The sequence below is a fragment of the Cucumis melo genome, chromosome 2, assembly GCF_025177605.1.
Source record: "Cucumis melo cultivar AY chromosome 2, USDA_Cmelo_AY_1.0, whole genome shotgun sequence".
NCBI classification, from domain to species: Eukaryota; Viridiplantae; Streptophyta; class Magnoliopsida; order Cucurbitales; family Cucurbitaceae; genus Cucumis; species Cucumis melo.
In genome coordinates this window covers 19,216,298-19,239,900 of record NC_066858.1, presented here as the reverse complement: position 1 = coordinate 19,239,900, position 23,603 = coordinate 19,216,298, and the positions used below count along the sequence as shown (strand labels likewise).

General features: G+C 32.4%; 2 protein-coding genes across 9 annotated transcripts; one reads left to right on the top strand and one right to left on the bottom strand.

Annotated features, from left to right (window-relative positions):
• Window positions 1-3,433: 3,433 nt before the first annotated feature.
• On the top strand, window positions 3,434-5,605 carry LOC103501028 (rac-like GTP-binding protein ARAC7). Its single transcript, XM_008464517.3, has 8 exons — window positions 3,434-3,951; window positions 4,052-4,139; window positions 4,227-4,336; window positions 4,434-4,497; window positions 4,579-4,643; window positions 4,809-4,874; window positions 5,007-5,113; window positions 5,346-5,605. Exons 1-8 carry the CDS (start codon window positions 3,853-3,855, stop codon window positions 5,377-5,379), a joined length of 633 nt encoding a protein of 210 aa, XP_008462739.1. The 5' UTR covers window positions 3,434-3,852; the 3' UTR covers window positions 5,380-5,605.
• Window positions 5,606-5,692: 87 nt separating this feature from the next.
• LOC103501027 (probable plastidic glucose transporter 2) lies at window positions 5,693-12,137 on the bottom strand. Of its 8 annotated transcripts, none has more exons than XM_008464513.3 (14): window positions 11,716-12,137; window positions 11,200-11,323; window positions 10,956-11,067; window positions 10,767-10,834; window positions 10,533-10,665; window positions 8,744-8,843; window positions 8,526-8,638; window positions 8,342-8,435; window positions 7,986-8,139; window positions 7,692-7,835; window positions 7,508-7,581; window positions 7,067-7,155; window positions 6,444-6,558; window positions 5,693-6,167 (listed from the first exon to the last, which is right to left on the bottom strand). In XM_008464513.3, the coding sequence occupies exons 2-14, from the start codon at window positions 11,288-11,290 to the stop codon at window positions 5,985-5,987; spliced, it is 1,470 nt and encodes a 489-aa protein (XP_008462735.1). In that variant the 5' UTR covers window positions 11,291-11,323; window positions 11,716-12,137; the 3' UTR covers window positions 5,693-5,984. The 8 variants fall into 8 exon arrangements, 5 of the variants coding, with proteins under 5 accessions (XP_008462735.1, XP_008462736.1, XP_050937631.1 ...); XR_007819126.1 differs by lacking the exon at window positions 5,693-6,167 and adding an exon at window positions 6,797-6,876 and having other exon boundaries at window positions 6,438-6,558; window positions 11,716-12,105; XM_008464514.3 differs by lacking the exon at window positions 7,692-7,835 and having other exon boundaries at window positions 11,716-12,103.
• Between the last annotated feature and the right edge of the window lie 11,466 nt (window positions 12,138-23,603).

Sequence of the window (23,603 nt, the reverse complement as noted above, 5' to 3'; positions counted from 1 at the left end):
CTTCTGGCTAGGTTCTTTTAATTGGTCTAAGATTCTGTGATGGTAGAGGATGTGTGTGTGTTGAATTTGGGTATATGTCAGGATGATGTCGTCCTGTTACCAGGAAAATGTGTTGATAAAGCTCAACATTTTGATGGTGATGACTTGGAAAAAAAAGCACACTATTTTCCTTTTAGTTATTAAAAAAAGATGGGGATGCATGGCAGCTTTTTGATTCAGGCGTACTTGTTTTCTTTCTAGAGCTTTGCGTAAAAGATCTTTGGTATTGGTATATAAATCAAATCTGCAAATGGAGACTCTTTCTTGGAAAATAGACCAGCCACAAAACCACGAGAAATAGCCATAGTAAACCACTCGGATAGGAAAAGAGAGAATAGAAGACTCTCGGTTCATCATAGCTTTGTGTGCAATATAATAACCCAAAAAATTCTGTCTAAATATATGAGTAAAGGAGAGATAACACCCATCTCTCCACCCCTATCTTTTTAACAGAACCTTTGTTCAATAGATAGATGACTTCCAAGCAATCAAATTTTACCAAGATATTTGACGTGTGGATGTAAGACACGATAAACTAGTTCAAAGTAAATTGCCAAGGAGGTGTTCTGGTATTTTTCCATTAAGGAAGGGAAGTGATGTAACGAGCTTATGAACTTCAAGAATGCCATTGTATATTAGCTATCTATGAGGAAACTAATTTTAAAATTTTCTAGACAATCAAATAGGATAGATGAAGAGATTGTTCCATAAAATGTGGGTATTTGGTGGAATTTTGAATTTTATTATTTTACCAATAATAATTTTAAAACATCATAACAAACACTGTTACGGAAGAAGATTGAATTTTTTTTCAGTGTAAAGTGTGTACATATTGTCTATAATTTTAAATTGAGTAGGCGGGAGAATTTATCTACATTTTAAATTAAACACACATAAATGGATTACATTACAAGCTTTGCTTTTTTCTTTTAAAAAAGTGCCACACCTAAATCTTCATGGAAATAAATTCCATTTCATAACTGATAGTACATTGAAAAGCACATGAAATTCTAATAATTTTTTTAAAAAAATTAAATAATAACTAAATATAATTAATTTCTAATGGATCCCTCAAATTTGAAATTTTGTATGAACAGTAATTTTGTAATCTTTCCCAAAGAATCAAACAAACACTCTAGAAAATACCCTATAATATAGAAAAAGTCTCATAAGTGGTACTTCGCCACCAACAACTGAATGATCAAGTCTCTAACTGTTTAGAGAGAGCCAGAGTGTACAAAAATTTATATGTATTTTAGTTTATATCAATTATCAAATGTGATGAAATAGGTTTTGTAAGTTTGTCTCACCAGTGAATTGAGCATGTGCAAAAGTACAACTTAGGCATAATCTCTTTTTTCATAGGGTTGCCTTCTTCAATCTTATGGTTGCTCCTATGAGTTGGATCTCTTGCTAATGGCTTTATGACCATCCTTATTGATTGGGTCTCCATATTTAGCAAAATAAATTTGATGGTTTTATGAACAACCCTATGAATTAATCTTCATACTTTACCAAATAATCGTATAACTTGAAAGCCGACCTCATGGATCAGTCTTCATATTTGACCAAATAAATATTCATTTTTACACCAAGTTTTAAGTAAAATTCAATAAAATTAATATAAGCGACATTTGAAAGTTCATTATAATTTTTAGACGATTGAACAATTGACGTCAATAGTAGAGGATTCATCTTAGGTACCCTCTCAATTGAGTTCGAATAAAATATGTTTTTAACCCTTAAAATTTAACTCTAGTTTCTATTTAATCTCTAGATTTCAGAATATTGCAATTTTAGTCCTTAAATTTCGAGTTTTATTTCTATATAATCCTTATGTTTCAAAATGATACAATTTTATTTTTGACATTTAAGTTTTATTTCATTTTGGTATTAGGTATCTAGATTTACACTTTTAACCTCGATTTTTTTGTCAAGATACAAATTTTAAGGCTTTAGCTTTAATATTTAGAGTTTATTGCTTATTTTGAAATAATTATGAAGGGAATTTTTAAATTTAATTTTAATGAAAAATATTAAAACTTATCAAATTATTATTAAAACTTAATTAATTATAAAATTTTTAAATTAGGGGTATTTTCAAAAATATAAAAAAGCGGCAAATTATTTACACTATATAGAACAATTCTAAAAATAGAAAAAGCCTAAAAGCTCACCATGTAAAATACCAAAAATAACCCATCAACAATACACCCGATTTGGTACACAATCGTTTAGATTTGACTAATTTGTTACACGACCGTTTAATTAATTGAGTTACATGATCGTTTAAGGATCAAAAATCATTTAAAAAAACTTTCCTTTCTTCTCATTATTAACAATGAATAATAATGAAAGGTCTTCTTTTTGGATCAAAAAGAACATCTCAAATTAGTGGTAATGTAACAAAAATTATGCGCCTTTTGTTAGTAGTCCCCATTTTAGTACTAAAAATACTTTTATTATCACTGTGAATCAGATAATACTATGCTATTTCCGATGTTTGTGTTATCCCTATTTACTTTGTTTGTTGGGATCATAGGAAGCTCGTTCACTCAATTCAATCAAGAAGCAATTGATTTGAATATATTAGACAAATGGTTAACTCCGTCTATAACCAAATCTAAACCATTTTTTTTCAAAATTTGGTATACTATCATTTACATTTGGCGTTTAGATTTGTAATCCCAAATCTAAACGATTTTTTTTTTCAAAATTTGACATATGATCGTTTAGATTTTTTTAAGATTCTTATGCATTATCAGATTTAGTTACCTAATGTAAATGTAAAAAAAGAGAAGAAGAAAGACAAAGGAAAAAGGAAGAGGAAAAAGACATGCACGCATTTGACAATAGAAAGAAATAGATTTGGTTGTCCAGATCTTAGAAAAATAAAAAGAAAGAAAGAAATCGCACGTAAAAAAAGTACTTAAAAAATCGCAAAATCAATAGCAAATCTAAAATATTTAAAAATGTTGCACGGAAAGTAAATATTTCACTAGGTTGTTATATTTAGAAAAGTTTCCTCTAAATTAACTAATAAACATCGTCACAAAATACAAAAAGGGAGTATTTGAGAGAGAGAAAAAAAAGCAATGGACTAAAAAGTGAAGAAATAAAAATTATGACTAAAACGATATATTTGTTTTCCAATAAAATAAAATAGGGTTCTTTTAAGAACACTTTATGCGAAGTTTTGGTGAATTGCTACTAATAGTGCATGCACAAAGCTCCCTATTTGTACTACAACAAACAATAATATAATGAATTGATAGGCATTAAAAAAATGTTCAAATTAAAGCACAACAGGAGAATTATTATTATTATCAGTCTCAATTCCAGAATTCAGGGCTCCTTAATTTCTTCAGAAAATAATACAAAGAAATAATTGAGAGACTCTGCAGTGTTTCTTCATTTCTCACCCACTTTGTTCTAATGGTGAATTAAATATTAGCCAACTGTTGTGTTGGAAGCCAGCCAATTTAACACTTTATCAATGCCATTCATTCATTTGTATTTCAAATTAAAAGCCCAATCTGTTTGTTTGGGATTTGAAAATCCCTGCCAGGGTCAAAAAAAAGCAAGGTGATTCTTTGACCACAAGATGTTCCCTCTGTCTCTCTCTCTTCAGTCTTCACTTTTTATAAGCAATCGTCCCTTCAAACTTGGAGAATGCCTTGTGTGACTTACTCACCAAGATACCCACATTCTTATTTCTTCTTATTCTCATCTTTGTTTTTTTGTTTGCTTTTTCTTCAAACCCTATTTCGAGGCTTTTGGGGGTTTTGGGTATATTCTTCTGTTACCTAAAAGATGAGTGCTTCAAGGTTTGTTAAATGTGTTACTGTTGGAGATGGAGCTGTTGGGAAAACTTGTATGCTCATCTGTTACACCAGTAACAAGTTTCCTACTGTGAGTTCATCTTCCTAAGTCACCATTTTTCAAGTGTTTTTCTTCTATTTGTGTTATGAATTCGCAATAGCTTTTTTTTTTTTTTTTTTTTTTTGGGCAGGATTATATTCCTACAGTTTTTGATAACTTCAGTGCTAATGTGGCTGTGGATGGGCATATTGTCAACTTGGGATTATGGGACACTGCTGGTAAAATGGGGTTGCCCTTTTCTTAGCCTGCTTGCTTTTAATGGATTATAATCTCTCTGAGTTGGTATATGCTGCTCTGTTTTGAAGGTCAAGAAGATTACAGTAGACTTAGGCCACTGAGTTATAGGGGAGCAGATGTTTTTGTTGTGGCTTTCTCGTTAATCAGCAAGGCTAGCTATGAGAATGTTCTTAAAAAGGTAATGGTGGAACAAGAAAAGTTGTTTCAATGTTTTGTAATAGAGTTTTTGGTCTAATGTTACTTGGATGAGCTGAAGTTTAGCTTATGTTTCTCAGTGGATGCCAGAACTTAGACGATTTGCACCTAGTGTTCCTATTGTTCTTGTTGGTACCAAGTTGGGTGAGTAAACAACTTCAAACTAGATTTCACAGTCATCTTCCCTTTTAGAAGAGTCTATCAACATGGTTTGATTTTCCTTAGATCTTCGTGACAATGGAGCTTATTTTACCGATCATGCGGGATCAAACACAATAACATATTCTCAGGTACTCTAAACTTTCGAAAATGTTTCATAAGTTCATTATCTTTTGATGTTTTTGAGTAGTAAATTAAAAGTATGTAACATGTTAGATACTTTTGAAAGTTTAGGAACCTGCAAACTTGTAGTCATTTTTTAAAGAAGACTTATCTAGTTGGTTTGTTTCATGCAGGGAGAAGAGCTTAGGAAACAAATTGGTGCTGCTGCATACATTGAATGTAGCTCCAAGACTCAACAGGTAGACAGATATATTTCATGGACATGGGATTTGAAAGACTTTATTGCCTCTCTTTTATTCCCTTTCTTAATAAGGGAAGCCAAAAAGTCATCGCCACATGCTTAACAGTACTGAACTATGATTTTTGTTTAGAATGTCAAAGCTGTTTTTGACACTGCAATCAAGGTTGTTCTACAACCTCCAAGGAGAATCGAGATGCCTAGGAAGAGGAGGAACCGAAGGTCTGGTTGCTCAATTGTGTAAGTACATAAATTCTTTTTTCTATTGATATTTTTCTGTACGACTTCATAAGAAATAATTCCTTGGATATGGCCTATCATCGTTTAAAATATATGTATTGTGGGAGAATTCAAACACAGATTTCGAGACTTGTTCTGTATTCAATAAGATTATAACTAACCCAAATCTATGTTCGTCAATATATTGCTTCTCCGTATAATGCTGCTCATGATCTTGCATGCATGTATGCAGCAGGTGCATTGCTTGTGGTGGCTGTACTGTGTAAACCATGCTCGTGATCGGGAACATCCATGTTTTATGCCAATCGTATAGCTAGACCTTGTGGTTGCTAGTTTAACATAATTTTGTATACTGCGAAATAGGAATTTGCTCAATGTACTAGCTGACTGACCGAAGCAAGTGAAGAAGGTCCTTTATTGTGTTACTGCAAATGTTGTATTTGAAACGATGTTTTGGTTGCTCTTGCTGTGAATGGAAGCTGCATAAATTCCTGTTGATGGTTTAAAAGCGTAGACAAAACCAAAAATGGCAATCCCCTATACAGGTTATTCAAAAATTTAAAGATAAGAACAAACAACTTTCAATGAGAAACCATATCAACAGGGTAAAATGAGAGAGACAAAATCAGTCTAGCATTTCTCTGTATTAGCATAGCTCTCTATTATACACTCATTTCTCACAAGGCAATACTGCTCTACAGTACTACATTTACATGCACAGATAGAACGTTTAGTAACAAAGAAAACAATGTGAACGATTCTAAGGAATGGCAGCGGTTAAATAGATATATGGAACTGTTGAAGATACGTAGTTTATTCTCTGCAGTAATCTTCATGAGATTTGAGGAGCTTCCAGCCTAGTGTTTATGCATTATTCTTGAGGGAGAAGTGCTATTTCAATTTCTTGAAGTGATTTTCCTTTGGTTTCCACCACATTCCTTTTCACGAATGCAACTGCAATCAAGCAGAATGTAGCAAAACCAGAGTACAGAAGCTGAGGCCCCATTTTCTCCAATAGTTGTAGGAAGAGCAATCCGACGAAAAAATTTATCACCTGAAAGCCATTGATGATGGATCAGTGAACCACAGGATCAGCAAGAAATTTCAAACTCCAAATTGAGCTCCCAAAGGTCATATCACATTCTTATATAAGAATGAGCTAAATTGTCCACCCTTTTCCCATGTATGGAATAAGACAAATCCCGCAGGAAAATCCAACTATTTAGCCATAAATTTAGAAGCGCCTTGAGACAGAAAAACAAGCCTTTTTAAAGTGGAAGCATCCGTGGCAGAAGGTAGTAATAAGACCACCAAAGAAGGGAAATATTACCCAATGCACCGACATGCAGATCGCCATAGCTTTTGCCCTTATCCGACTTGGGAAAATTTCTGGTAAAAGAAGACCTGGAACCGGACCAGCTCCAAGAGCAAACATCAAGACAAACCTGCAATTTTACGTGAATAGACATTTGTTTACCTATAACATATGTATTCACTTTTACACATTTCCAGCATTTTATCAGAAGTAGCCTCTCAAGTCTTTTCTACATCCACAGTGAATACTAGACGCCAAAAACCAGATTTGCCAACTTCATTGCAACAGTGCTTGAAAATTCACGCATTAAATCTAAAAAAAGGAGATGACAAAATGACAGAAATCTAGCCAACCAAGCATAACTCAACTGGTTAAGGCATAAAATCTCAGCCACTAGGCTGAAGATTCAAATCTCCATCTACACCTTCAACCTTCACACGTCATTGAACTAGGAAAAAAAATAGAAAGTCCAACAAAACGCCTGATGAGATTGTGGGCATCAGGGTATGACAGTTACCCACAAACTTGCCACATAGCTATAGTGAGATCAAAGATTAATGATGCATGAGGGAGTTTTCCTTCCCTAAATAATAATATGAAAAAAATTTCCTTTTCTTTAAACAAATAAATTTACTCACATCAATGTGCCACCAACTGACAAATATAGAGCTCCGGAGTCTGAGGAATGATAACTTCCTGCAACTACTTGGAGTGCCATTGCTACAGCCTACATTGGCATCAAACATCAAGCAAAGTATTTTAAGATAGTAGAATACTTCAATTGCAAAGGAAATTTTCGACTGTTCAAGAACTTATGCTTAGTTGTTTCCTACCAAAATCAAATTAAACAAGGTTGATTCTAAATCCTTGTCTATTAAGAGTAAAAGTTCTAGGTCCTAGTTACCAACGGCAACATTGATCAAGTGGGCCCTCCCTAGCCCCTACTGAGGAGATATAAGTTGATTCTCCTGATTCAATCAGATCAAATCTTTTTCTCCAATTTCAACAAACAAGACATTGTAAGCACATTCTAGATATAAGTCATAGCAATTAAAAGAAAAATTGCTTGATTTGGTTACCATCCCAGAAAAGCTCCACAGAAGCAGCAGCTTTCTTCCTAAGCGGTCCATTAAAAGCATCGCGATTATAGATCCTATCAATTATAAATTGTGAATTTAAAAATAATAAATAAACAACACCTTACAATAAATACACAATGTCTGGAGCTTATGTTTAAGCAAACCACCGGAGAATGGAGCAAACCTGCTAAATTTGAAATTCCCACGCAGACATTTGCAAGGTTTGATGGTACTCCCGCACTTTTAAAAACAGTCGAGGAGAAATAAAATATAGCATTTATACCAGATAGCTGTTGTAAAGCAAATAGTGTTGATCCAATAAAAATAACTGCAAAAGGAATGCGTGAATAACAAAGAACTATGCCACCCTAATGAAAGAGATAAATGGTGCAAGAAGAGTGAATAGATGGTGGAATTATAAAAAATGAAACTATGAGCAAACAAAAAACAGGACTGAAGCAATATGAGTGTTTTCTACCTTGAAAGTGGCGTCCAAAGAGCAATTCAGAAAGTTTTACATCATCTGGTTCATCTCCCCTGTCAAACTTGGACAATTCTGCCAAGGCTGATTTTACATGTGATCCACCAAGAAGCTTCTCGAATTCAGTTTCGGCTTCCTCAGTCCGTCCTTGCTACATTACAGAAGATTAGACACATAAGATTTTGTTATTCAAATTTTCCTATGGAACAGGAACTTAAGCATCAATATAAAATTGCACCATAGCCATTGGCAAGCATTTCAAATTTGTTTTTCTTGGGAATGCACAGAAAACAAAATTTTCATCAGGAGGGATGAAAATTTTGATGCATGTGAATATATGCACGGAATCAAACCTTATATAGCCAATGTGGACTCTCAGCACAAAATACCATGGCTAGAGCTAGTAATGCAGCTGGAATAGTAGAAACCCAAAAACAAGTACGCCACCTGAACCAAAAAAGAAAAGCACATTCTTAAATGATAAACAAATGGATAATTATGCATCTGTAGGCTTCTAGAATATACTTTATTCCATACCAGTCCGCTATCTCCTTGACAGGGATTCCTATTAAGAGGGCTGCCATGAGTCCAAGACATGTAGCAATCTGAATGAAGCTTCCATATGTTCCCCTCACGAATGCAGGAGAGACCTACTCGCGTTTGAAGTATAAAAGAATCATCTTATATTGAATACTTTTTAAAATGTATGTTAAGGCATAGAAAGCAGTGGTGTAGTGGTGTAACATTTGCTATACCTCAGTGACATAGAGAGAAGCAACAGGAGGTCCTAGACCCATTCCAGTCCCAACAAACAGCCGTCCCAAAAGCATTCCAGCCAGAGTTTTGGTCATTGCACTGAAATTCAAGTTTTGACTTTACTCATGAGAGTGAAAGAAAATGAAGAATGAGAAAATAACATATTGTCTAAGTAGTGGTTGATAATAAACTAGAAAAATTAGTGTTGGTTGACAATGTAAATTCTGTTTTATGTTTCTATATTCAGAGTCCATGAAATACATGTTTGGCGGACAATCTAAAATTTTGTTTTTTAAAACTGTTTTCGAATTTTATGATCCAAACACTACAAACTCTAGAAACAACATTTCTATATTGTCAGTGTATTCAGACTTTGAATTTTCAATTTTAAAATGCAAATTATATTAAAATGAATAAAAACGTTTATATTATGTCATGTTACAAGCTCAGTTCATTTTTTAAAACTAAATTGTGACCTATTCATAATTAATTAACAATAGTTTATAGTCAACTTAATAATTGGTGGGTAACTACAGTTAGTTTTATAGTTTATAAATATGAACACATTGAAAACAACTGTTTAAATTAGCATGAAATTTCTGGTTTTGCTATCAAACACATCTGGAAACATGAAACAGAACTCTATTTTCTGTTTTCAAATTTCTATTTTCCGATTCTCTACCAAACAAAACCTTAATGGCTGAAAATCAACAGGGGAATGATAATCTTCAGCAAACTTGTATCAACAAGAAATTAGAAAATAAGAATCATTATGCGGAAACAAAATTGGGAGACTGGAGTATGGACATTTCCATTGACTACCCAAAGAAAGAACGGAAAATGTATCAGTGTTTATAACAGCAGGTTCTTGGTTCCTGACTGATAATTTATGTTTGGTTGAAAGAGATTTGTCTCCTAGAAGTCTGTTGAGTCAAAAAAAAAATATGTGCCTACTAAAACAGGAATCCAATAAGTGAACAAAATGAAAAGCACATTTAAGTAATCTTCCAACTTTAGGATCAACTAGTCCTAGACGTAGAAGGATATGCCCTAAAAGGAGGACAATTGAGCTTCTCTAGTCCACGTTAATTGAAACACTGAAAACAAATAACCTAAATGTCCTATATCTTAAATGATGTGACAAAGGGGTTCATCCATTGACCGGATGAGTACAATTCTGAAAAGTGGAGACTTCAGTTACCGTTTAGTCCACTGCCCACCAGTCAAGTAAACATAATTAAGTCAGCAAGTCCTCCTTTCTCATTATGGTCTTTGTTAGATGGCAGAACACTATCCTCATAACTGGGGCTGACTCTCATCCCACCATATACGCATTCAACCACTTGCCAGGTTGAACTGGCACTACTTTTGCCAACACCTGGCCGTGACATTGCCAAAGAACTAAAAAAGTGTAGTCATGATCCTGAGCTGAAGTTAAGATTGCAATACCAAGAGTACAGAAAACCTATGAACAGAAAAGACCAACTGACAGAAAATGCCAGAAACACTACTGAATATCATATCGGTAGTGGCAGACAAAAGGTCCATAGAATCCATAGAAGTCACATCATAACAAGACTGTGGCAGTGATTGTTATGATAAATAGTAAAGTCAAACTCAACTACTAACGAAAATATTAGAAACCTGCAATTTCAATATCCTACATATGCATAGTTTATTATAATGCACGGAAACAATGCCAAGACTGCCAAGTAAAAAGAATGAAGGTATGATAAACATCAAGGTGGAAATTTGCTAGAATTGCCTTTAGTGGCTAGAAAATATCACCTCATTCCAGCACCAAGAATCATTGGCAAAGCACTAAGTTGAAAAGCCCTACGACGCCCAACTCCATCAGCTACCCAACCACTCAGTAAGGATCCAATTAAGGCACCACCCAGGCATGTACTCACAACCAAACCTTCATGGAAATATAATGGTAAAGCACATTAAGAGCACTGAATAATCTCAATTAAACACTTGGAATTGAATAGAACAGACAAGATATTCGCAGCATGACACCTTCTGCCATCGTATTCCCATTGAAACCAAGATCCGCAGAAATTATTTCCAGCGGTTCATTTACTACTCTGCAGAAGATAGCGAGATATAGTCAGTGTCTACTCGTGAACAAACAAGCAAGATCAGCTTCACCAAACATCAACAACTAGAGAAAGAGCAGGACAGCTGAAACCAGAATAGAGAGCGAACCCCAAGTGGTAGCCAAATAGAAATGAAGTTAAGGTTGCCACTAGCACGTGCGGTAAAGAGAGACTCCATGAAGGGTTTGAGGCTTCGAAATCCTTACCATTCTGCAAATGAGCTAAAAAAGAAAACCCAAGTTACACCAACTATCGTGTCCATACCATCATTTTGAAAAGCTCATCGTTTCAGAAAATATTTCCAAATGAAACTCATTGGTCGCAAAGTAACAGACTGCCAAATAAAGGGTTACCTGAATTATCCTCCATGTCAATTGAATTGGAATTATCTTTCAATGACAATCGCTTGTACGTTGAGAAAGCTTCACGTTTCCGATCCCACATTCCAAACCACAGCAAGTCCTCACCAGAAGTTCTCTAACATGAATGATTTCAGGAAAATATTATTATGCTTCAGATCATAATCCAAATATTTAAACGCCTTTCTTAACCCAGCTATCTTCCATTAATGAATTAACGTCGAAGTGCTTTATTAAAAGAAAAGCATCAGGGTTTATCAAATCGATTTTCTTTTTACGGGAACATGCATCAATAGAGAAATCAAACTCCAACTTCCAATAAAGCCAAAATAACTTCACTCTTATTGATCTAAAACCAAATCTAATTATAATCAAGCTACAAATTCATGCTTCGTAGCAATTTTTAGGTAAAAAGAACACACAAACTCCCTTCAATAAGCAATGAACCATATCAAACAAAAGAAGAAGAAGAAGAAGAAGAAGAAGAAGAAGAAGAAGAAGAGAAATTACCAAGTAAAAGAGTCGAATACAAATTCAGTAAGGTGAAGAAAAAATCATGGAAATAAAAACATAAGGAAGCTCAAAGTGTTGGACAGGCACTCAAACGCAATGAAAGGGATCAGAAAACAGATCTGAAGGGAGAAAGGAGTGAGGTTGTTCCGAAACCTTCAAGAAACTTGTAGAATGGGGTGTAAATTTGGGTAGACGCAAAGGGAAAGAGAGGCGAAAAGTGTAGAGTAAGTATATAAAGAAGGGAAGAAGAGAGTTGGGAGAGGCTTAGATATTACAATCGGTGAGGATTATTGATTGTTACGCCAGGAGAATGGAAAACAGAGCAATTGTTTGTTTTGTCGTAATTTTACAGAGTTCTGAGTTGAGAGAGGGAAACCAACAAAGATGGTAATGCTACGGCTTATAATAAATATAGTATTTATTTTTTTTTAATATTTTGTATTTCACTTTCTCGCAGAATTTGTTGCCTCGTGTGATTAGCTGTGGCCATCCACACCGTAACACACCCTATCCTTTTTCTTTTATCTTTTTACTTTGAAGTTTGAGGGAGAGGTTGAAACCTTCGGTTCAAATGTTAGATACCATGATAGCTGATAAACAATAATAATAATAATAATAGAACTACGTTGTAAATGTATTATGATTTTAGGCCACGTCTTTACTCATCTTTATTTAAAATTAATTGATTCCAACAAACTTAAATTTACGTGCATTTCATTTTTTAATATTTAATTTAAAAAATAATTTATATTAAAAAAATTAAATTATTTAAAATTTAAAATATATTTTTAAATGTATTTTAAACTATTTTTTAAAAAAATGAATTTCTTAATAAGTATCTTTTCTTATTATATGGTTTTATACAGTATATCTCTTTTTATAAATAGAAGTAAAATATTTATACCGAATAAAATAATTTTAAAAACGGAAAAAGTTCATGCGTCCACCTAAAATAACAAAAAATGTCCCGTCAACAACGTGTACGCGTAATATATTTGGTACAAAACTGTCGCATTTGGTAGATTTGGGTGTTGTTTAGATTTGGCTATTATTTGGTATAATATAAGATGGTTCGATATTTGATCATTTAATTTGCCATTACTTTTTCAATTGTATCGTTTACACGATCGTTTAATTTGATTGCAAATCGTTTTTACTTTGTTTAGATTTGGCTAAACAATTTTTTTAATTATTTTGGTTTAGATTTATCTATGTTTGATTACATTTGGTTACTGCGATGTAAATGATTTTTTTCAAGATTCTTTATATATGATGTTTTAGATTATGTTATTTTTTGTATTCGATAGTTTAGATTTGGTTTCCCAAATTTAAACGAAGAAAAAAAGAAGAAAAATAATGAAAAGAAATCCCAGCGAAAAAAAGAGAAAAAGAAAAAAGACGATGAAAGAAATCGCAGTAAAAAAGAAGACTATAAAAAAAATTACAGCGAAGAGGAGAAGAAAGAAAGGACAAACCTGAGATATTTAGAAAATAATTAATTTTATAACTTTGTTATACGGTAAATAGGTTAGTGTTTTGTTATTTTCATACAAATTTTTCTTTACTCGCTGTATTCGCTGCAAACTAATATAATCACAATAAAATATTTGTTGATGTTATCCACTTCAATTTAGAAGGATTATTGCAATGCTTTTTTCTTTTTCTTCTATTCTTCATATATCTCTATTTAATTAAACAAGGAGTAAAATTTAATAGTTGTATGATGGGGAATTGGGAAATCAGAGGTGATGGGAGGCGCCAAGTGTCGGTTACAATAGAGGAAAGTGGGGCCACGAAATCGATTCATTAATTAGGGTATCACGTGTCTACGTCTTAAGGCGTTGTCGCCATGAGCTTGAGAATCTGTTGGGCGTACATTCTGACACGTGTATCCTAACCTAGTACTACTGCATTTGCAGTTTTTTTTAATATAATAAACTTTAGTGGAATTTAATTTCCAAACCTCTCCTTCACTATTAGTAATTTGGAAAACACAAAAATTGAAATCACAGAAATCTTATATGAATCTACTCGTTTGATTTGGGTTTTTCAAGTATATAAATTGGTCGTGTCGATTTGTATTTGAAAAAAAAAATATTAGATACTATGCTTTATATATATATTGATTGTATATTGAAAAAATATTTAAAATCAAACAGAATTCCTGCTATATACTTTTAAATATAAAAGTCTAAAGTTATGTATATTTTAGCAATTAACTTAAATCAAAACTCGATATCCATTCTTTTCGACTTGAACCAAATTGTCAAGCCAATCAAGAGAATGACCCAGACTTAATTAACAGCAGTTGAGTGCAAAGCCTTTTTGGTCAATAAACGAGTCACACTATTACAACTTCTAGAAACATAATCTAACCCCACAATATTAAGCATACATGTAAGGCATAAAATCACAACATAGATTATAAAAATATAGTATCCAAAATTGATAGAAGTCAACTTTCTAACCACCAAAAAGTATGTTGTTGTAGAAGCGATTTAGAAACATAATCTAGTTGTTCCCTAAATTTTTCCCAATTGTCAATCACTTCGGGTTCTTAATCTAGTTGTTCCCTATTTTTTCCCAATTGTCAATCACTTCGGGTTCTAAATCTATGTACCACTCAAAAGCATTCCCTTTCAAGATTTGAACAAACTGTCTAATCAATTGGTCTCATTTTGATCCTGCATTCTCGCATGTTTTGACAAAGTGGACAATGTGTTGCTCATATTGCTCTTTTTCCATCGAACTGCTGAAACTTTGCAGGTCGGTACCCAAGCGACATTATTTCTCAAGTTGTTGATTTTTTTGGTGTATGACTCAAAGTATACGACAAGCCTCCATATTGAGCTCTAATGGAGTTTGCGATCATATCCTACGGTTGCTGAATTAATAGGGAAGCAATAAAAGCTGATTGTTGTTGTAGTTGATTTTCTTGCACCACAGTCTTTTCTTTATCATTAGCTTTGCCGACAAGAGTTTGACTCGACTCAGCGACTTCACGAGTCTACATTTTCTCTCTCAAAGCTGCGATTTCGTGGTCTCGCTCATCAACAACTTTCATCAGGAGATTGATTTTCCTCTCCATCGCTGTCCTAGCAGCCTCGACTGTTATATTAGCCATCGTGAAAGACATCACATCAGGGGGTGATTCTTTCTTCGATCTACTAGAGATAAAATCAGAGTTATCATACAAGAGATTTTTCTTGATGAAAATCCCAATTTTGGAAGATTCCATCAATTGTTTCAGGATAGTCTGCACGATGAAAAAACTTTGACCCTGCTCCTACATGATCTCCTTTAAACGATTGCGGGAGATAAGTCTCATGTAAACATCACATGCAACAGAAGATTTGTGTGTAACTATCTTTGGTGTCATTGGTTTGCTTATAGATTGGGATGACGAGAGAGAGAGATAAGAGGTAGAGAAGTCCCACTTGGCATGTCAACTTATTTGCAAGATGCTTTCAGAGAAACGTGTTTCGTGGAGTTGAACTTGTGTATGTGTTGTATTTGTGTTGAATTGATGTGTGATGTGGTTCTATCGCTAGTACTTGATCCTTTGATTCTCTCTCGATTGAATGTGTGCATGCTTGATGTATGAAAGCGGAGCGCTTGATATTTTTGAAGTAGGAGTCTTGGAATAATATTTATATCTTGCAAGGAACTAGAGTCTTCTAAGTGTGGTCATTTTCAAGAGTTGGAGAGTTTTCATGCGAACCCTAGCAATGAATAGAACTACTCTATTTATAGGGGCCAAATAAAGCCTTTTGGTAGACTTTACAGACTTGAGCTTGGTTGGTCCAGGTATTAGACCACATAGGACCAACCGTATGGATTTTGGGTCTAATTTAACATTTGAGCATAATTAAGTTTTTTTTTTTTTTTTTGCTCAATTGAACTTTAACCCAAACAAACAATATGTAATTAGACCAAAATAGTTAACTTGATCTAACGGTCATAATGAAAAACACATGATATCATCAGAATTTACCAATTTATGTATTTAATTTCAATTTAGGACACACGTAATTTTAAATCAGTCCCAAATTTAACTGCTTGTATTTTCGTCATTAATTTAGTAAATAATATGGCAGTATGTGATTGGTTCAAAATTTCTCATTCAATATTTACCTCAAGATTTTGAAAATTGACTGACAAGTCCGAGCTCCATCCTAGGTTTAACATGATAATCGAAGAATGTCTCATGCGAATTAATTCACAGGTTAAAAGTAAAACATGAATTAATTCTCATGGGTCGAGTAAGCCCTTCAAAATTTGGAAATCACCTCAAAATTAGAATCAAACTCAAAATTAATTTATAGAACCTTCAAATTAAAACTGAGTTTTACAAATTCATGAAATTAAAAATGTTTTTTTTTATTTATTTATAGAAATCCCAAATCCAAAAAAGTTAAATTTAATTGAACTTAAATTCAACTTTATTTGAAAACTTCAAATTAAATAAATGTTTGAAGCATTTTTTGAAATCAAACTTGAAATGAAATTGAAATTTCAATTCAAAATAGTCAAGTAAAATCCATTTATGACAATATTGAAATGGAATTAAAGTGACAAAATTTATTTGAAATAAATTGAGGAGTATAACACTTTTATTGATGTTGGAATTGTTTAAGATTCCAATAGCAAGAATTTAAGACAACATTTTGAAGATTTTTTAAATTCTCAGAAAACTTCAAATTAAACCCAAACAATTGAAACTAAAATTAACTCAAAAGATGATAAAAACTGGTCTTAATAAAAATCAAATTGAAACACTTGGAAAACAAACTTAGTGACTTTAATTCTAAGTTGAGCTTGAATTTTAGAAGAGATATAAGAAATAAATTAACCGCATTTTTTATGTTTATTTTTCTCCTCCAAATGAATATATTTGTTTGAAAATGGTAGGGAATGATTGGAGAGGGTGGATGCATGATGCTTTGGGGAGGAGTATGCAGGGAAGATTTGGGTGTAGAGGATGGATGGATTGAGGAGTGTGAGTAGGAGGGAGACCCACTGTTGTTGATCGATGTATTGTATAGAGATGAAGAGTGTTTACAAGTGAATTTTAATTTCTTTTTCTAAAAAACATTTGTTTACTATTATTATTTTTATTTAATTTTTTAAAAATTAAAAGAACAACTTTTTTTTATTTTTTTTCTATTTTAAATACTAAATTTTTTTTATCGAGCATTAAAAGTGTCCCTTATTTTGGTTTTTTTTCTTACTATTTTTTAAAATCTGAAACATAAAAACACATTTTTAAAAGGTTATTTTCAAATATAACTTGACGAACCAAAATATTTATAAAATATAATAAAATTTTAAATCTATTAATAATAATTATTGATAAACTTCTATCAGTGTTTATCAGTGCATTTAATAGATATTGATAAATTTCTATCAGTATCTATCGTTTAGAGAATTTAATATTTTGCTATATTTTATAAATATTTTCAGCAATTTTGTCATTTTCAATAATCTCTCCATTTTAAAATTTAAAATTAAACGTTTTCTTTTTTATTTATAATTTCTAATCCCAATTCAAAATTGAGTCAGACCAAATATCGTGTTTGCACTATCGATGATGATAGACATATAAAGTTATTAGAAACATTGAAGGGAGAAAGTGAGAAAGAGAGAACCATTACACCCCCTCTTGGAGCTCTTTAACTAAACTCCTAACTTAGTTCTAAAAGAGGGTGCGAGGGCTGGTAGGTGTTGTCATAGTTTGACAATACTCACCAACCGACTATCTTGCTTGACTTAATTAGTAATCACCACACAGGTACATATTTGGAACAATAGCAACATACACTAAGTGCTTTTAGTAATAATTTAAATTACTGGTTGTAATTTTATTCATTCGACCGCGGAAATGTAAACATGATATTTAAGTGGAAACTTTGACTTGGTACACCTCTTTTAAACAAATTCAACTCATAACAATAAGATTCTACAAAAAAACAGTAGACATGCTCACTCAGAACCCTAACTTACAGAACTCATACTAGTCCTTGGTAGTTCTTAATAAACATTAAAACCCAATTGGCCTAGAAATAGTAAGCTTAGCACTCGAAGAATGTACAACCTGTAACTGAAAAGTGAGAAAACATTTGAAAGGTTAAGTCAAAAGACTTACTGAATGACAGTTTTATAAAACATATTTTCATAAACAATTTAGCATTAAACTTTGGCTTAAAGAAACATTCAAGCAGTAGGAAATCATTTTATAAACATGGTACTTGTAAACATTAAACATTCATTAACATTTCATATTTTTTTCGTAAACCATGGATCCATAACCTAGATAGTATCAACACCTCATCGTCATAAGACGGTCGGGTGTCAAATCAACCCATCATAAGTAAACGTACTAGGTGGTGAAACGCCTCGTCATCTAAAGATGGACCTCCTCATAGGCATACAGAATATACATTCCCTTATGGATTGTAGACCATAGGTTCGTCAACCTTCCCACTAATAGCATAGTACTCTTTAAACATTCGGGCCTAGGATTAAAACTTGGTTTGAAACATATTTTTCCTTTCAACCCACATGGTTATAAACATATTTTTGAACATAGCATAGTTTTGGAAATCAACTTAAACCATGTTTTGCTTAAATCATAAGTTCAGCTTGTAAATTCTTAAAACATTCATGCTTTGCAAATTCAATAAAGATTAGTAAACTCAAATATTTTCTTGAAACATGCTTTGAACGATAGCTTATAAAACACACTTAGAAACCAATTCAGAAATCTATTTTGTCAACAAGCTATTGCTTGTGTAGCTTGAAATCATGTTTAATAAATAACTTTTAGAAACAAAGTGTCACTTACAATACTTGGTCTAACCCTTGGATTAGAATTTTCTTCAAATTCTCCTTGACTTGAAAAATCCATATTTGAGTCTAATTCCTTGGTCATGAAAAATACTCAAAAATTGATCAAAATTGCAAAATTAGCAAAATGGCCCAAAAATCATGTCATGGCACAGCTAGCCACATGGCATGGGTGCAAGCAGCACGTGCACACGCAGAGGCATGAGGATAACTGACCATGTGTGCCTTTTGTGTGTGCTTGGTGGCCTGGCGTTGTGCAACGCGTCCTTCGAGCATGCGCTCCCCTCTTCATACAACGCTTGCCTTACGTGCATGGCCATGTGCATGACCTGAGTTCGTCCTTGCTGCTTGGCTATGCCACGGTTATGTCGTGTATCCTAAAACAATCAAAACAACCTCTATATCCGATTGGCTTGTGCGCGTCCATTCCCTTCACGTCTTGTTGCTCAGTCACTCAAGGCTTGCTTAGAAATAGGGAAATTTTCAGAATTCATCATTCAACTTTCGGTGCTTATAAATTTTAATTCATACCTCAAATTGAAAAAGTTCCGTCTACAAACTTGCTTAGAATTTTCTTAACTTTTTTATCTCAAAATTTTAGCCTAAAATTTCAAATATTGCATTCTGTAGACCTCTGAAAGTGAAGCCCATCCAGATTCTCTCCAATTTTGACCTTTTCTTCTTTCTTCAACCCAAACCTAGGTCTCATTGCCTAGTTTTTGTGCAGAAGCCCTCCTCAGCAAAATAGACTCATAAAGGAAGCATTTGCAAGTAGTTTGAGATGAAACACACTAATAGTTTGCTTCCTCTCATCATCCAAAGTTCCCCTTTTATAGAAAGCTCTGCATGTCAACTTGTTGCCACCTCAAACTACCTCCTGCTTGCCACAAAAAAGTATGTTGCATGCTGTGGCCACCTAAAGACTACCAAATTGACATACCTTAAAGTCCCCAACCATGGCTATCTCGTCCAAGCCTTAGTTCGACGCCCAAAACCTCACTTTACTCGCATACTAACTTCATTGCCCTTCCTTGCTCAACTTGCCTACTATCTTTGTGTGTAGCCCATCATCTCCCCTACTCAAGCATCTTGCCTAGCACACATGGATGACCTTGTCAAGCCCATCTCACCTACCAAGTCATGCCTTTAACCTTAGTGCTATGTTAAATCTTTAGAGGTTCTTTTACTTATCATATGGTCGTCCTACATGCCTCCTCACCTAAAGCTTTAGAGGTTCTCACATCATTTTTTGGTTGCCTAAATGAACCCTTTAGAGGTTATTTTGCCTTGCTTAGCTGCCTATCCAACATTACTCACTTATCCTCCCTTACACTTAAAAGTTCTTGACAACCTGTTTGGCCTACACTTACGATCAACCTTTACCATCCAAACTTTCTTTTAGAAGTTCACATGACTTAGTTTGGCCACCTAGCTCTTCCATTTTTGAACTTGCATTTGTACCTTAGCTTTTAATGATACTCATACCTCAAAACTTATCCATTAGCCAACATTTCCAATAAATTTTCGTTCATTTAGCTAGCTAATAACTCATTTTCCCTTTCCTTTACCAAGTCCTTGCAAGTCTTAAGGGTCTTCTTAGGATTTTATAGGAAGTATGAAATTTCTTGATTAACGTATAAGCTTCAATTGTGAACACTATTAAAGTTGGTGGAGTTGAAATATTTTGTAAGAAGTTGGTGGGCCAAACATTAAGTTTAGTTAAAAGTCCAACTAAACTCAAGTGAATGCCTCCAAACAACTATCAACTTTTGAAAGTCGAAAAATATTAAGAAATGAGGAGCTATTGGTTTTCATCCATCTATTAATAATAAGGGCGTTTTTTTAGCTTTTTTAACGTTTAATAACATTATTGAAAAATTTGAAAGTTTAGAATATTTTTTAAACAAATTACAAACAATTTCTCTGTAAAACTAACGATAAAAGTCTTTTGAACTGTTTTTGAAGTTAAAGATATTTTTTACACAAAATAAAGAGTTCAATGGTATTTTTTATAATTTAACTAAATTTAAGTAATAATTTTTTTTTATGGATGGATAAACTTTTAGTCCCTAGATTTGTACTTTCATTTAGTCCATAAAATTTAAAATGTTACAAATTTAGTATTCAAAATTTGAGTTTGATTTTAGTTTAGTCTTAAAAATGGTACAATTTTACCATTGATATTTGAGTATTGAAAATCTTGAAAATGTTACAATTTTACCGTTGATGTTTTAGTTTTGATTCAATTTGGTTCATAGATTTCACAACTAACACTTTTAGTCTTGATTTTTCATTAAATACTCACTTTTATTCATTAACGTTAATGTCTATTAATTAATTTAAAATAGCTAGGAAGCAAATTTATTTTTTAACGGTAATTGAAAAATAAAACTTAATTGATTATAATTCTTTTAGGAAAATTGTCAAAAATAGAAAAAATTACAAAATATTTACACACTTCATAAAAAAATTAACAAAATATCTACACTTTATAGAAAATTTAACAAAATAAATATACTTCATAAAAAATTAAACGTAATAAACTTCGAGTGATTTTTTTCTATAGAATTAAAATATTTGGTCAATTTTTCTATTTTTTAAAAAACTTCTTCTTTTTAATTCTCTTACTTTAATTAATAAATATTAACGTTAATAACAAAACATAATCTTTAGTAAAAGTTCAAGGTTAAACTGCGTAAACACTGAAAATTAATGCCCAAAATAAAACAAAACTCAATAAAGTAAAATTATAACTCTAACAAAAATATTAAGACCATTACTTTTGATTGTATTTACGTAAAATTATACAAGATATCAAATTTATAGTAACCATTACCTCGACATAGCTTTGAGGAGGGTCAAAAGGTAATGATAATGGTAGTAGTTGATTATCAAATCGGTAATTTTTCAATTGAAACAATAACAATAATAGTTGTAACCATACGATTACACCAATCAAATAGGTTCATTCTTTTTTTAAGGTCAACTAGAAAAATAGCAATTTTCAAGTTTCCACTTGAAAAAATGACAAACCTAATTTTACATTACAAAAATGGAAAAATATATTAAAATAAAATAAGTAGAAATTAGCAAAAGTCTATCATAACCCTAAATATTTTAGCATGTCACCTACTTTCTACAACTAAAATAATATAATAATTACACTTTAATAAAACCTACTTAGAGTCGTCTAATCAATTATACTAACTAAGATAATTTTGTAACAACCCACACAAACTCATCATCTTCAAGCACGAAAACCCTTGGTCTCTATCTTCCATCTTCAAGCTGAACTCACCGTTCCATCCTCAAAATATTGTGTTTTTCTTAGCTGACGACCCCGTAACCTTGCATTTTTGAACTCTAACATCTCATTTTCAAACATAAATTTCATCTTTAACCCACTGGAACTTCATCCATAACCTTGCATTTTCGTTACAAAATTACCAAAGCTTCATTTCAAGCTACTAAATCTCTAAACCGTAACATTCCATCTTTAACATTTATACACAAGCTCTCATTTCAATATACGACATCCGAAGAATTACAGAGGTACAGATTTCCTTATCAACAATTTATATTTATATTAGTTAATATTTTGTTATCTTCATTATTTTCATTCTCTTAAGGGGAGATACTTAATTTATATTAGATAATATTATATTATTTATTTAAAATATATAGAGATTTAGGACTATTTTATCTTAAAAAACACAAGATATTGAGCTATTTAGTTAGGATAAAAAACATAATACCTAATTCAACTTTAAAACACTTTTTTTTGTATAATTAAAAGGCACGAAAGAAATTAAAAGAAGACCAGGATGAATATACAAAATAGTGATTGATTGAAAGATTCCGGGATAACCGGAAGAAAGACTAAAAAATCTGAAACAATCCAAACTTTAAGTAGTGAAGAAAGATATTCTTTATAAAAAAAAAGTTAATTAATTATTTTTAACCTATTAATTGAATATCTATGTTCATATAGGCAACACAATGGAACATGGTTTAGCCGAAAGAAAATCCACATATTCTAATGAGGAGCCTAAGACTTACTGAAACAACAAATGGAAAAACTAATGGACAAAATGAGTGTGATGGTGAATCAAGTGAAAAAATATAGGACAAGTACATAATCCAAGTTGAAAATGAAGAATTTATAGCATGGTAGTATAATTATAGTGTAATTATGTTGTTTATTACGGATGGAATCCTTAATAAATATAATTACAGATTAGTTCCTTTATAATCTAAACATACTGCTTCCAACTTTAAATGGACACTTGATAGTATAGAAGATGATGGAGAAGAAGATGAAGACAATCCTGATGTTGAGACATCTTGTGAGATAGAAAAATTTAAACCAACCAAGGAAAGATGATGAAAATGAAGGGAATGAAGGAGAAGGAAATACACAACATAGGACAATAGTTTCTGATCTAATAACCCAGCAAGCACGACAATCCAAGGAACAAGAACAATCTGAATCGAAGACGTGAGAAGGTGGAAATACAAGCTATGAGGTAATAAAACACAACCTAATCTTCTTTAAATAAAGCAATAAATAATATCTAACCTGTTTATGACATGCAATAGCATGTTGAAGATCCAAACTATGTAATTGACAATGTAATAATTTCAATTAACGAGGAGGTGATATATACAAGTTTGTCTAACACGTCTAACAGCAAACTTTATTGTGAAGGTACGAAAATTATCTTGTTTTAAATTGTAGGATAAAACTTGTTAATAAATGTATAACTAGTAAAATGTTTTAATTTACTCACTGATAGGATATCTTGTTTTTTAAATTTTATGATAAAACTTGTCAATAAATATATAGCTTTAGCTAGTAAACATTTTAATTATTCTCATTGATAGGATTCAATCGTTGGACAACCAAAATACGAAGTGTGTAGAGTTCATCCATCGGAGGGCACACAACCAATGATATCAAAGAAAAAGGTCAAAGGAATGTTGGATATGATTGATACTAACTTGAAGTCAACACAAATCATCCTATGACGTGTAAGTTT

Excerpts from the sequence above, each read along its gene's own strand:
- LOC103501027 (XM_008464513.3), bottom strand. The coding sequence starts at position 11,290 with ATGTGGGATCGGAAACGTGAAGCTTTCTCAACGTACAAGCGATTGTCA. Across the intron at positions 8,436-8,525 it reads GTCAAGGAGATAGCGGACTG|GTGGCGTACTTGTTTTTGGG; the intron begins GTATGGAATAAA and ends TTTTTGGTTCAG. Across the intron at positions 7,156-7,507 it reads TGTGGAGCTTTTCTGGGATG|GCTGTAGCAATGGCACTCCA; the intron begins GTAACCAAATCA and ends ATGCCAATGTAG.
- LOC103501028 (XM_008464517.3), top strand. The coding sequence starts at position 3,853 with ATGAGTGCTTCAAGGTTTGTTAAATGTGTTACTGTTGGAGATGGAGCT. Across the intron at positions 3,952-4,051 it reads CCAGTAACAAGTTTCCTACT|GATTATATTCCTACAGTTTT; the intron begins GTGAGTTCATCT and ends TTTTTTGGGCAG. Across the intron at positions 4,498-4,578 it reads TCTTGTTGGTACCAAGTTGG|ATCTTCGTGACAATGGAGCT; the intron begins GTGAGTAAACAA and ends GATTTTCCTTAG.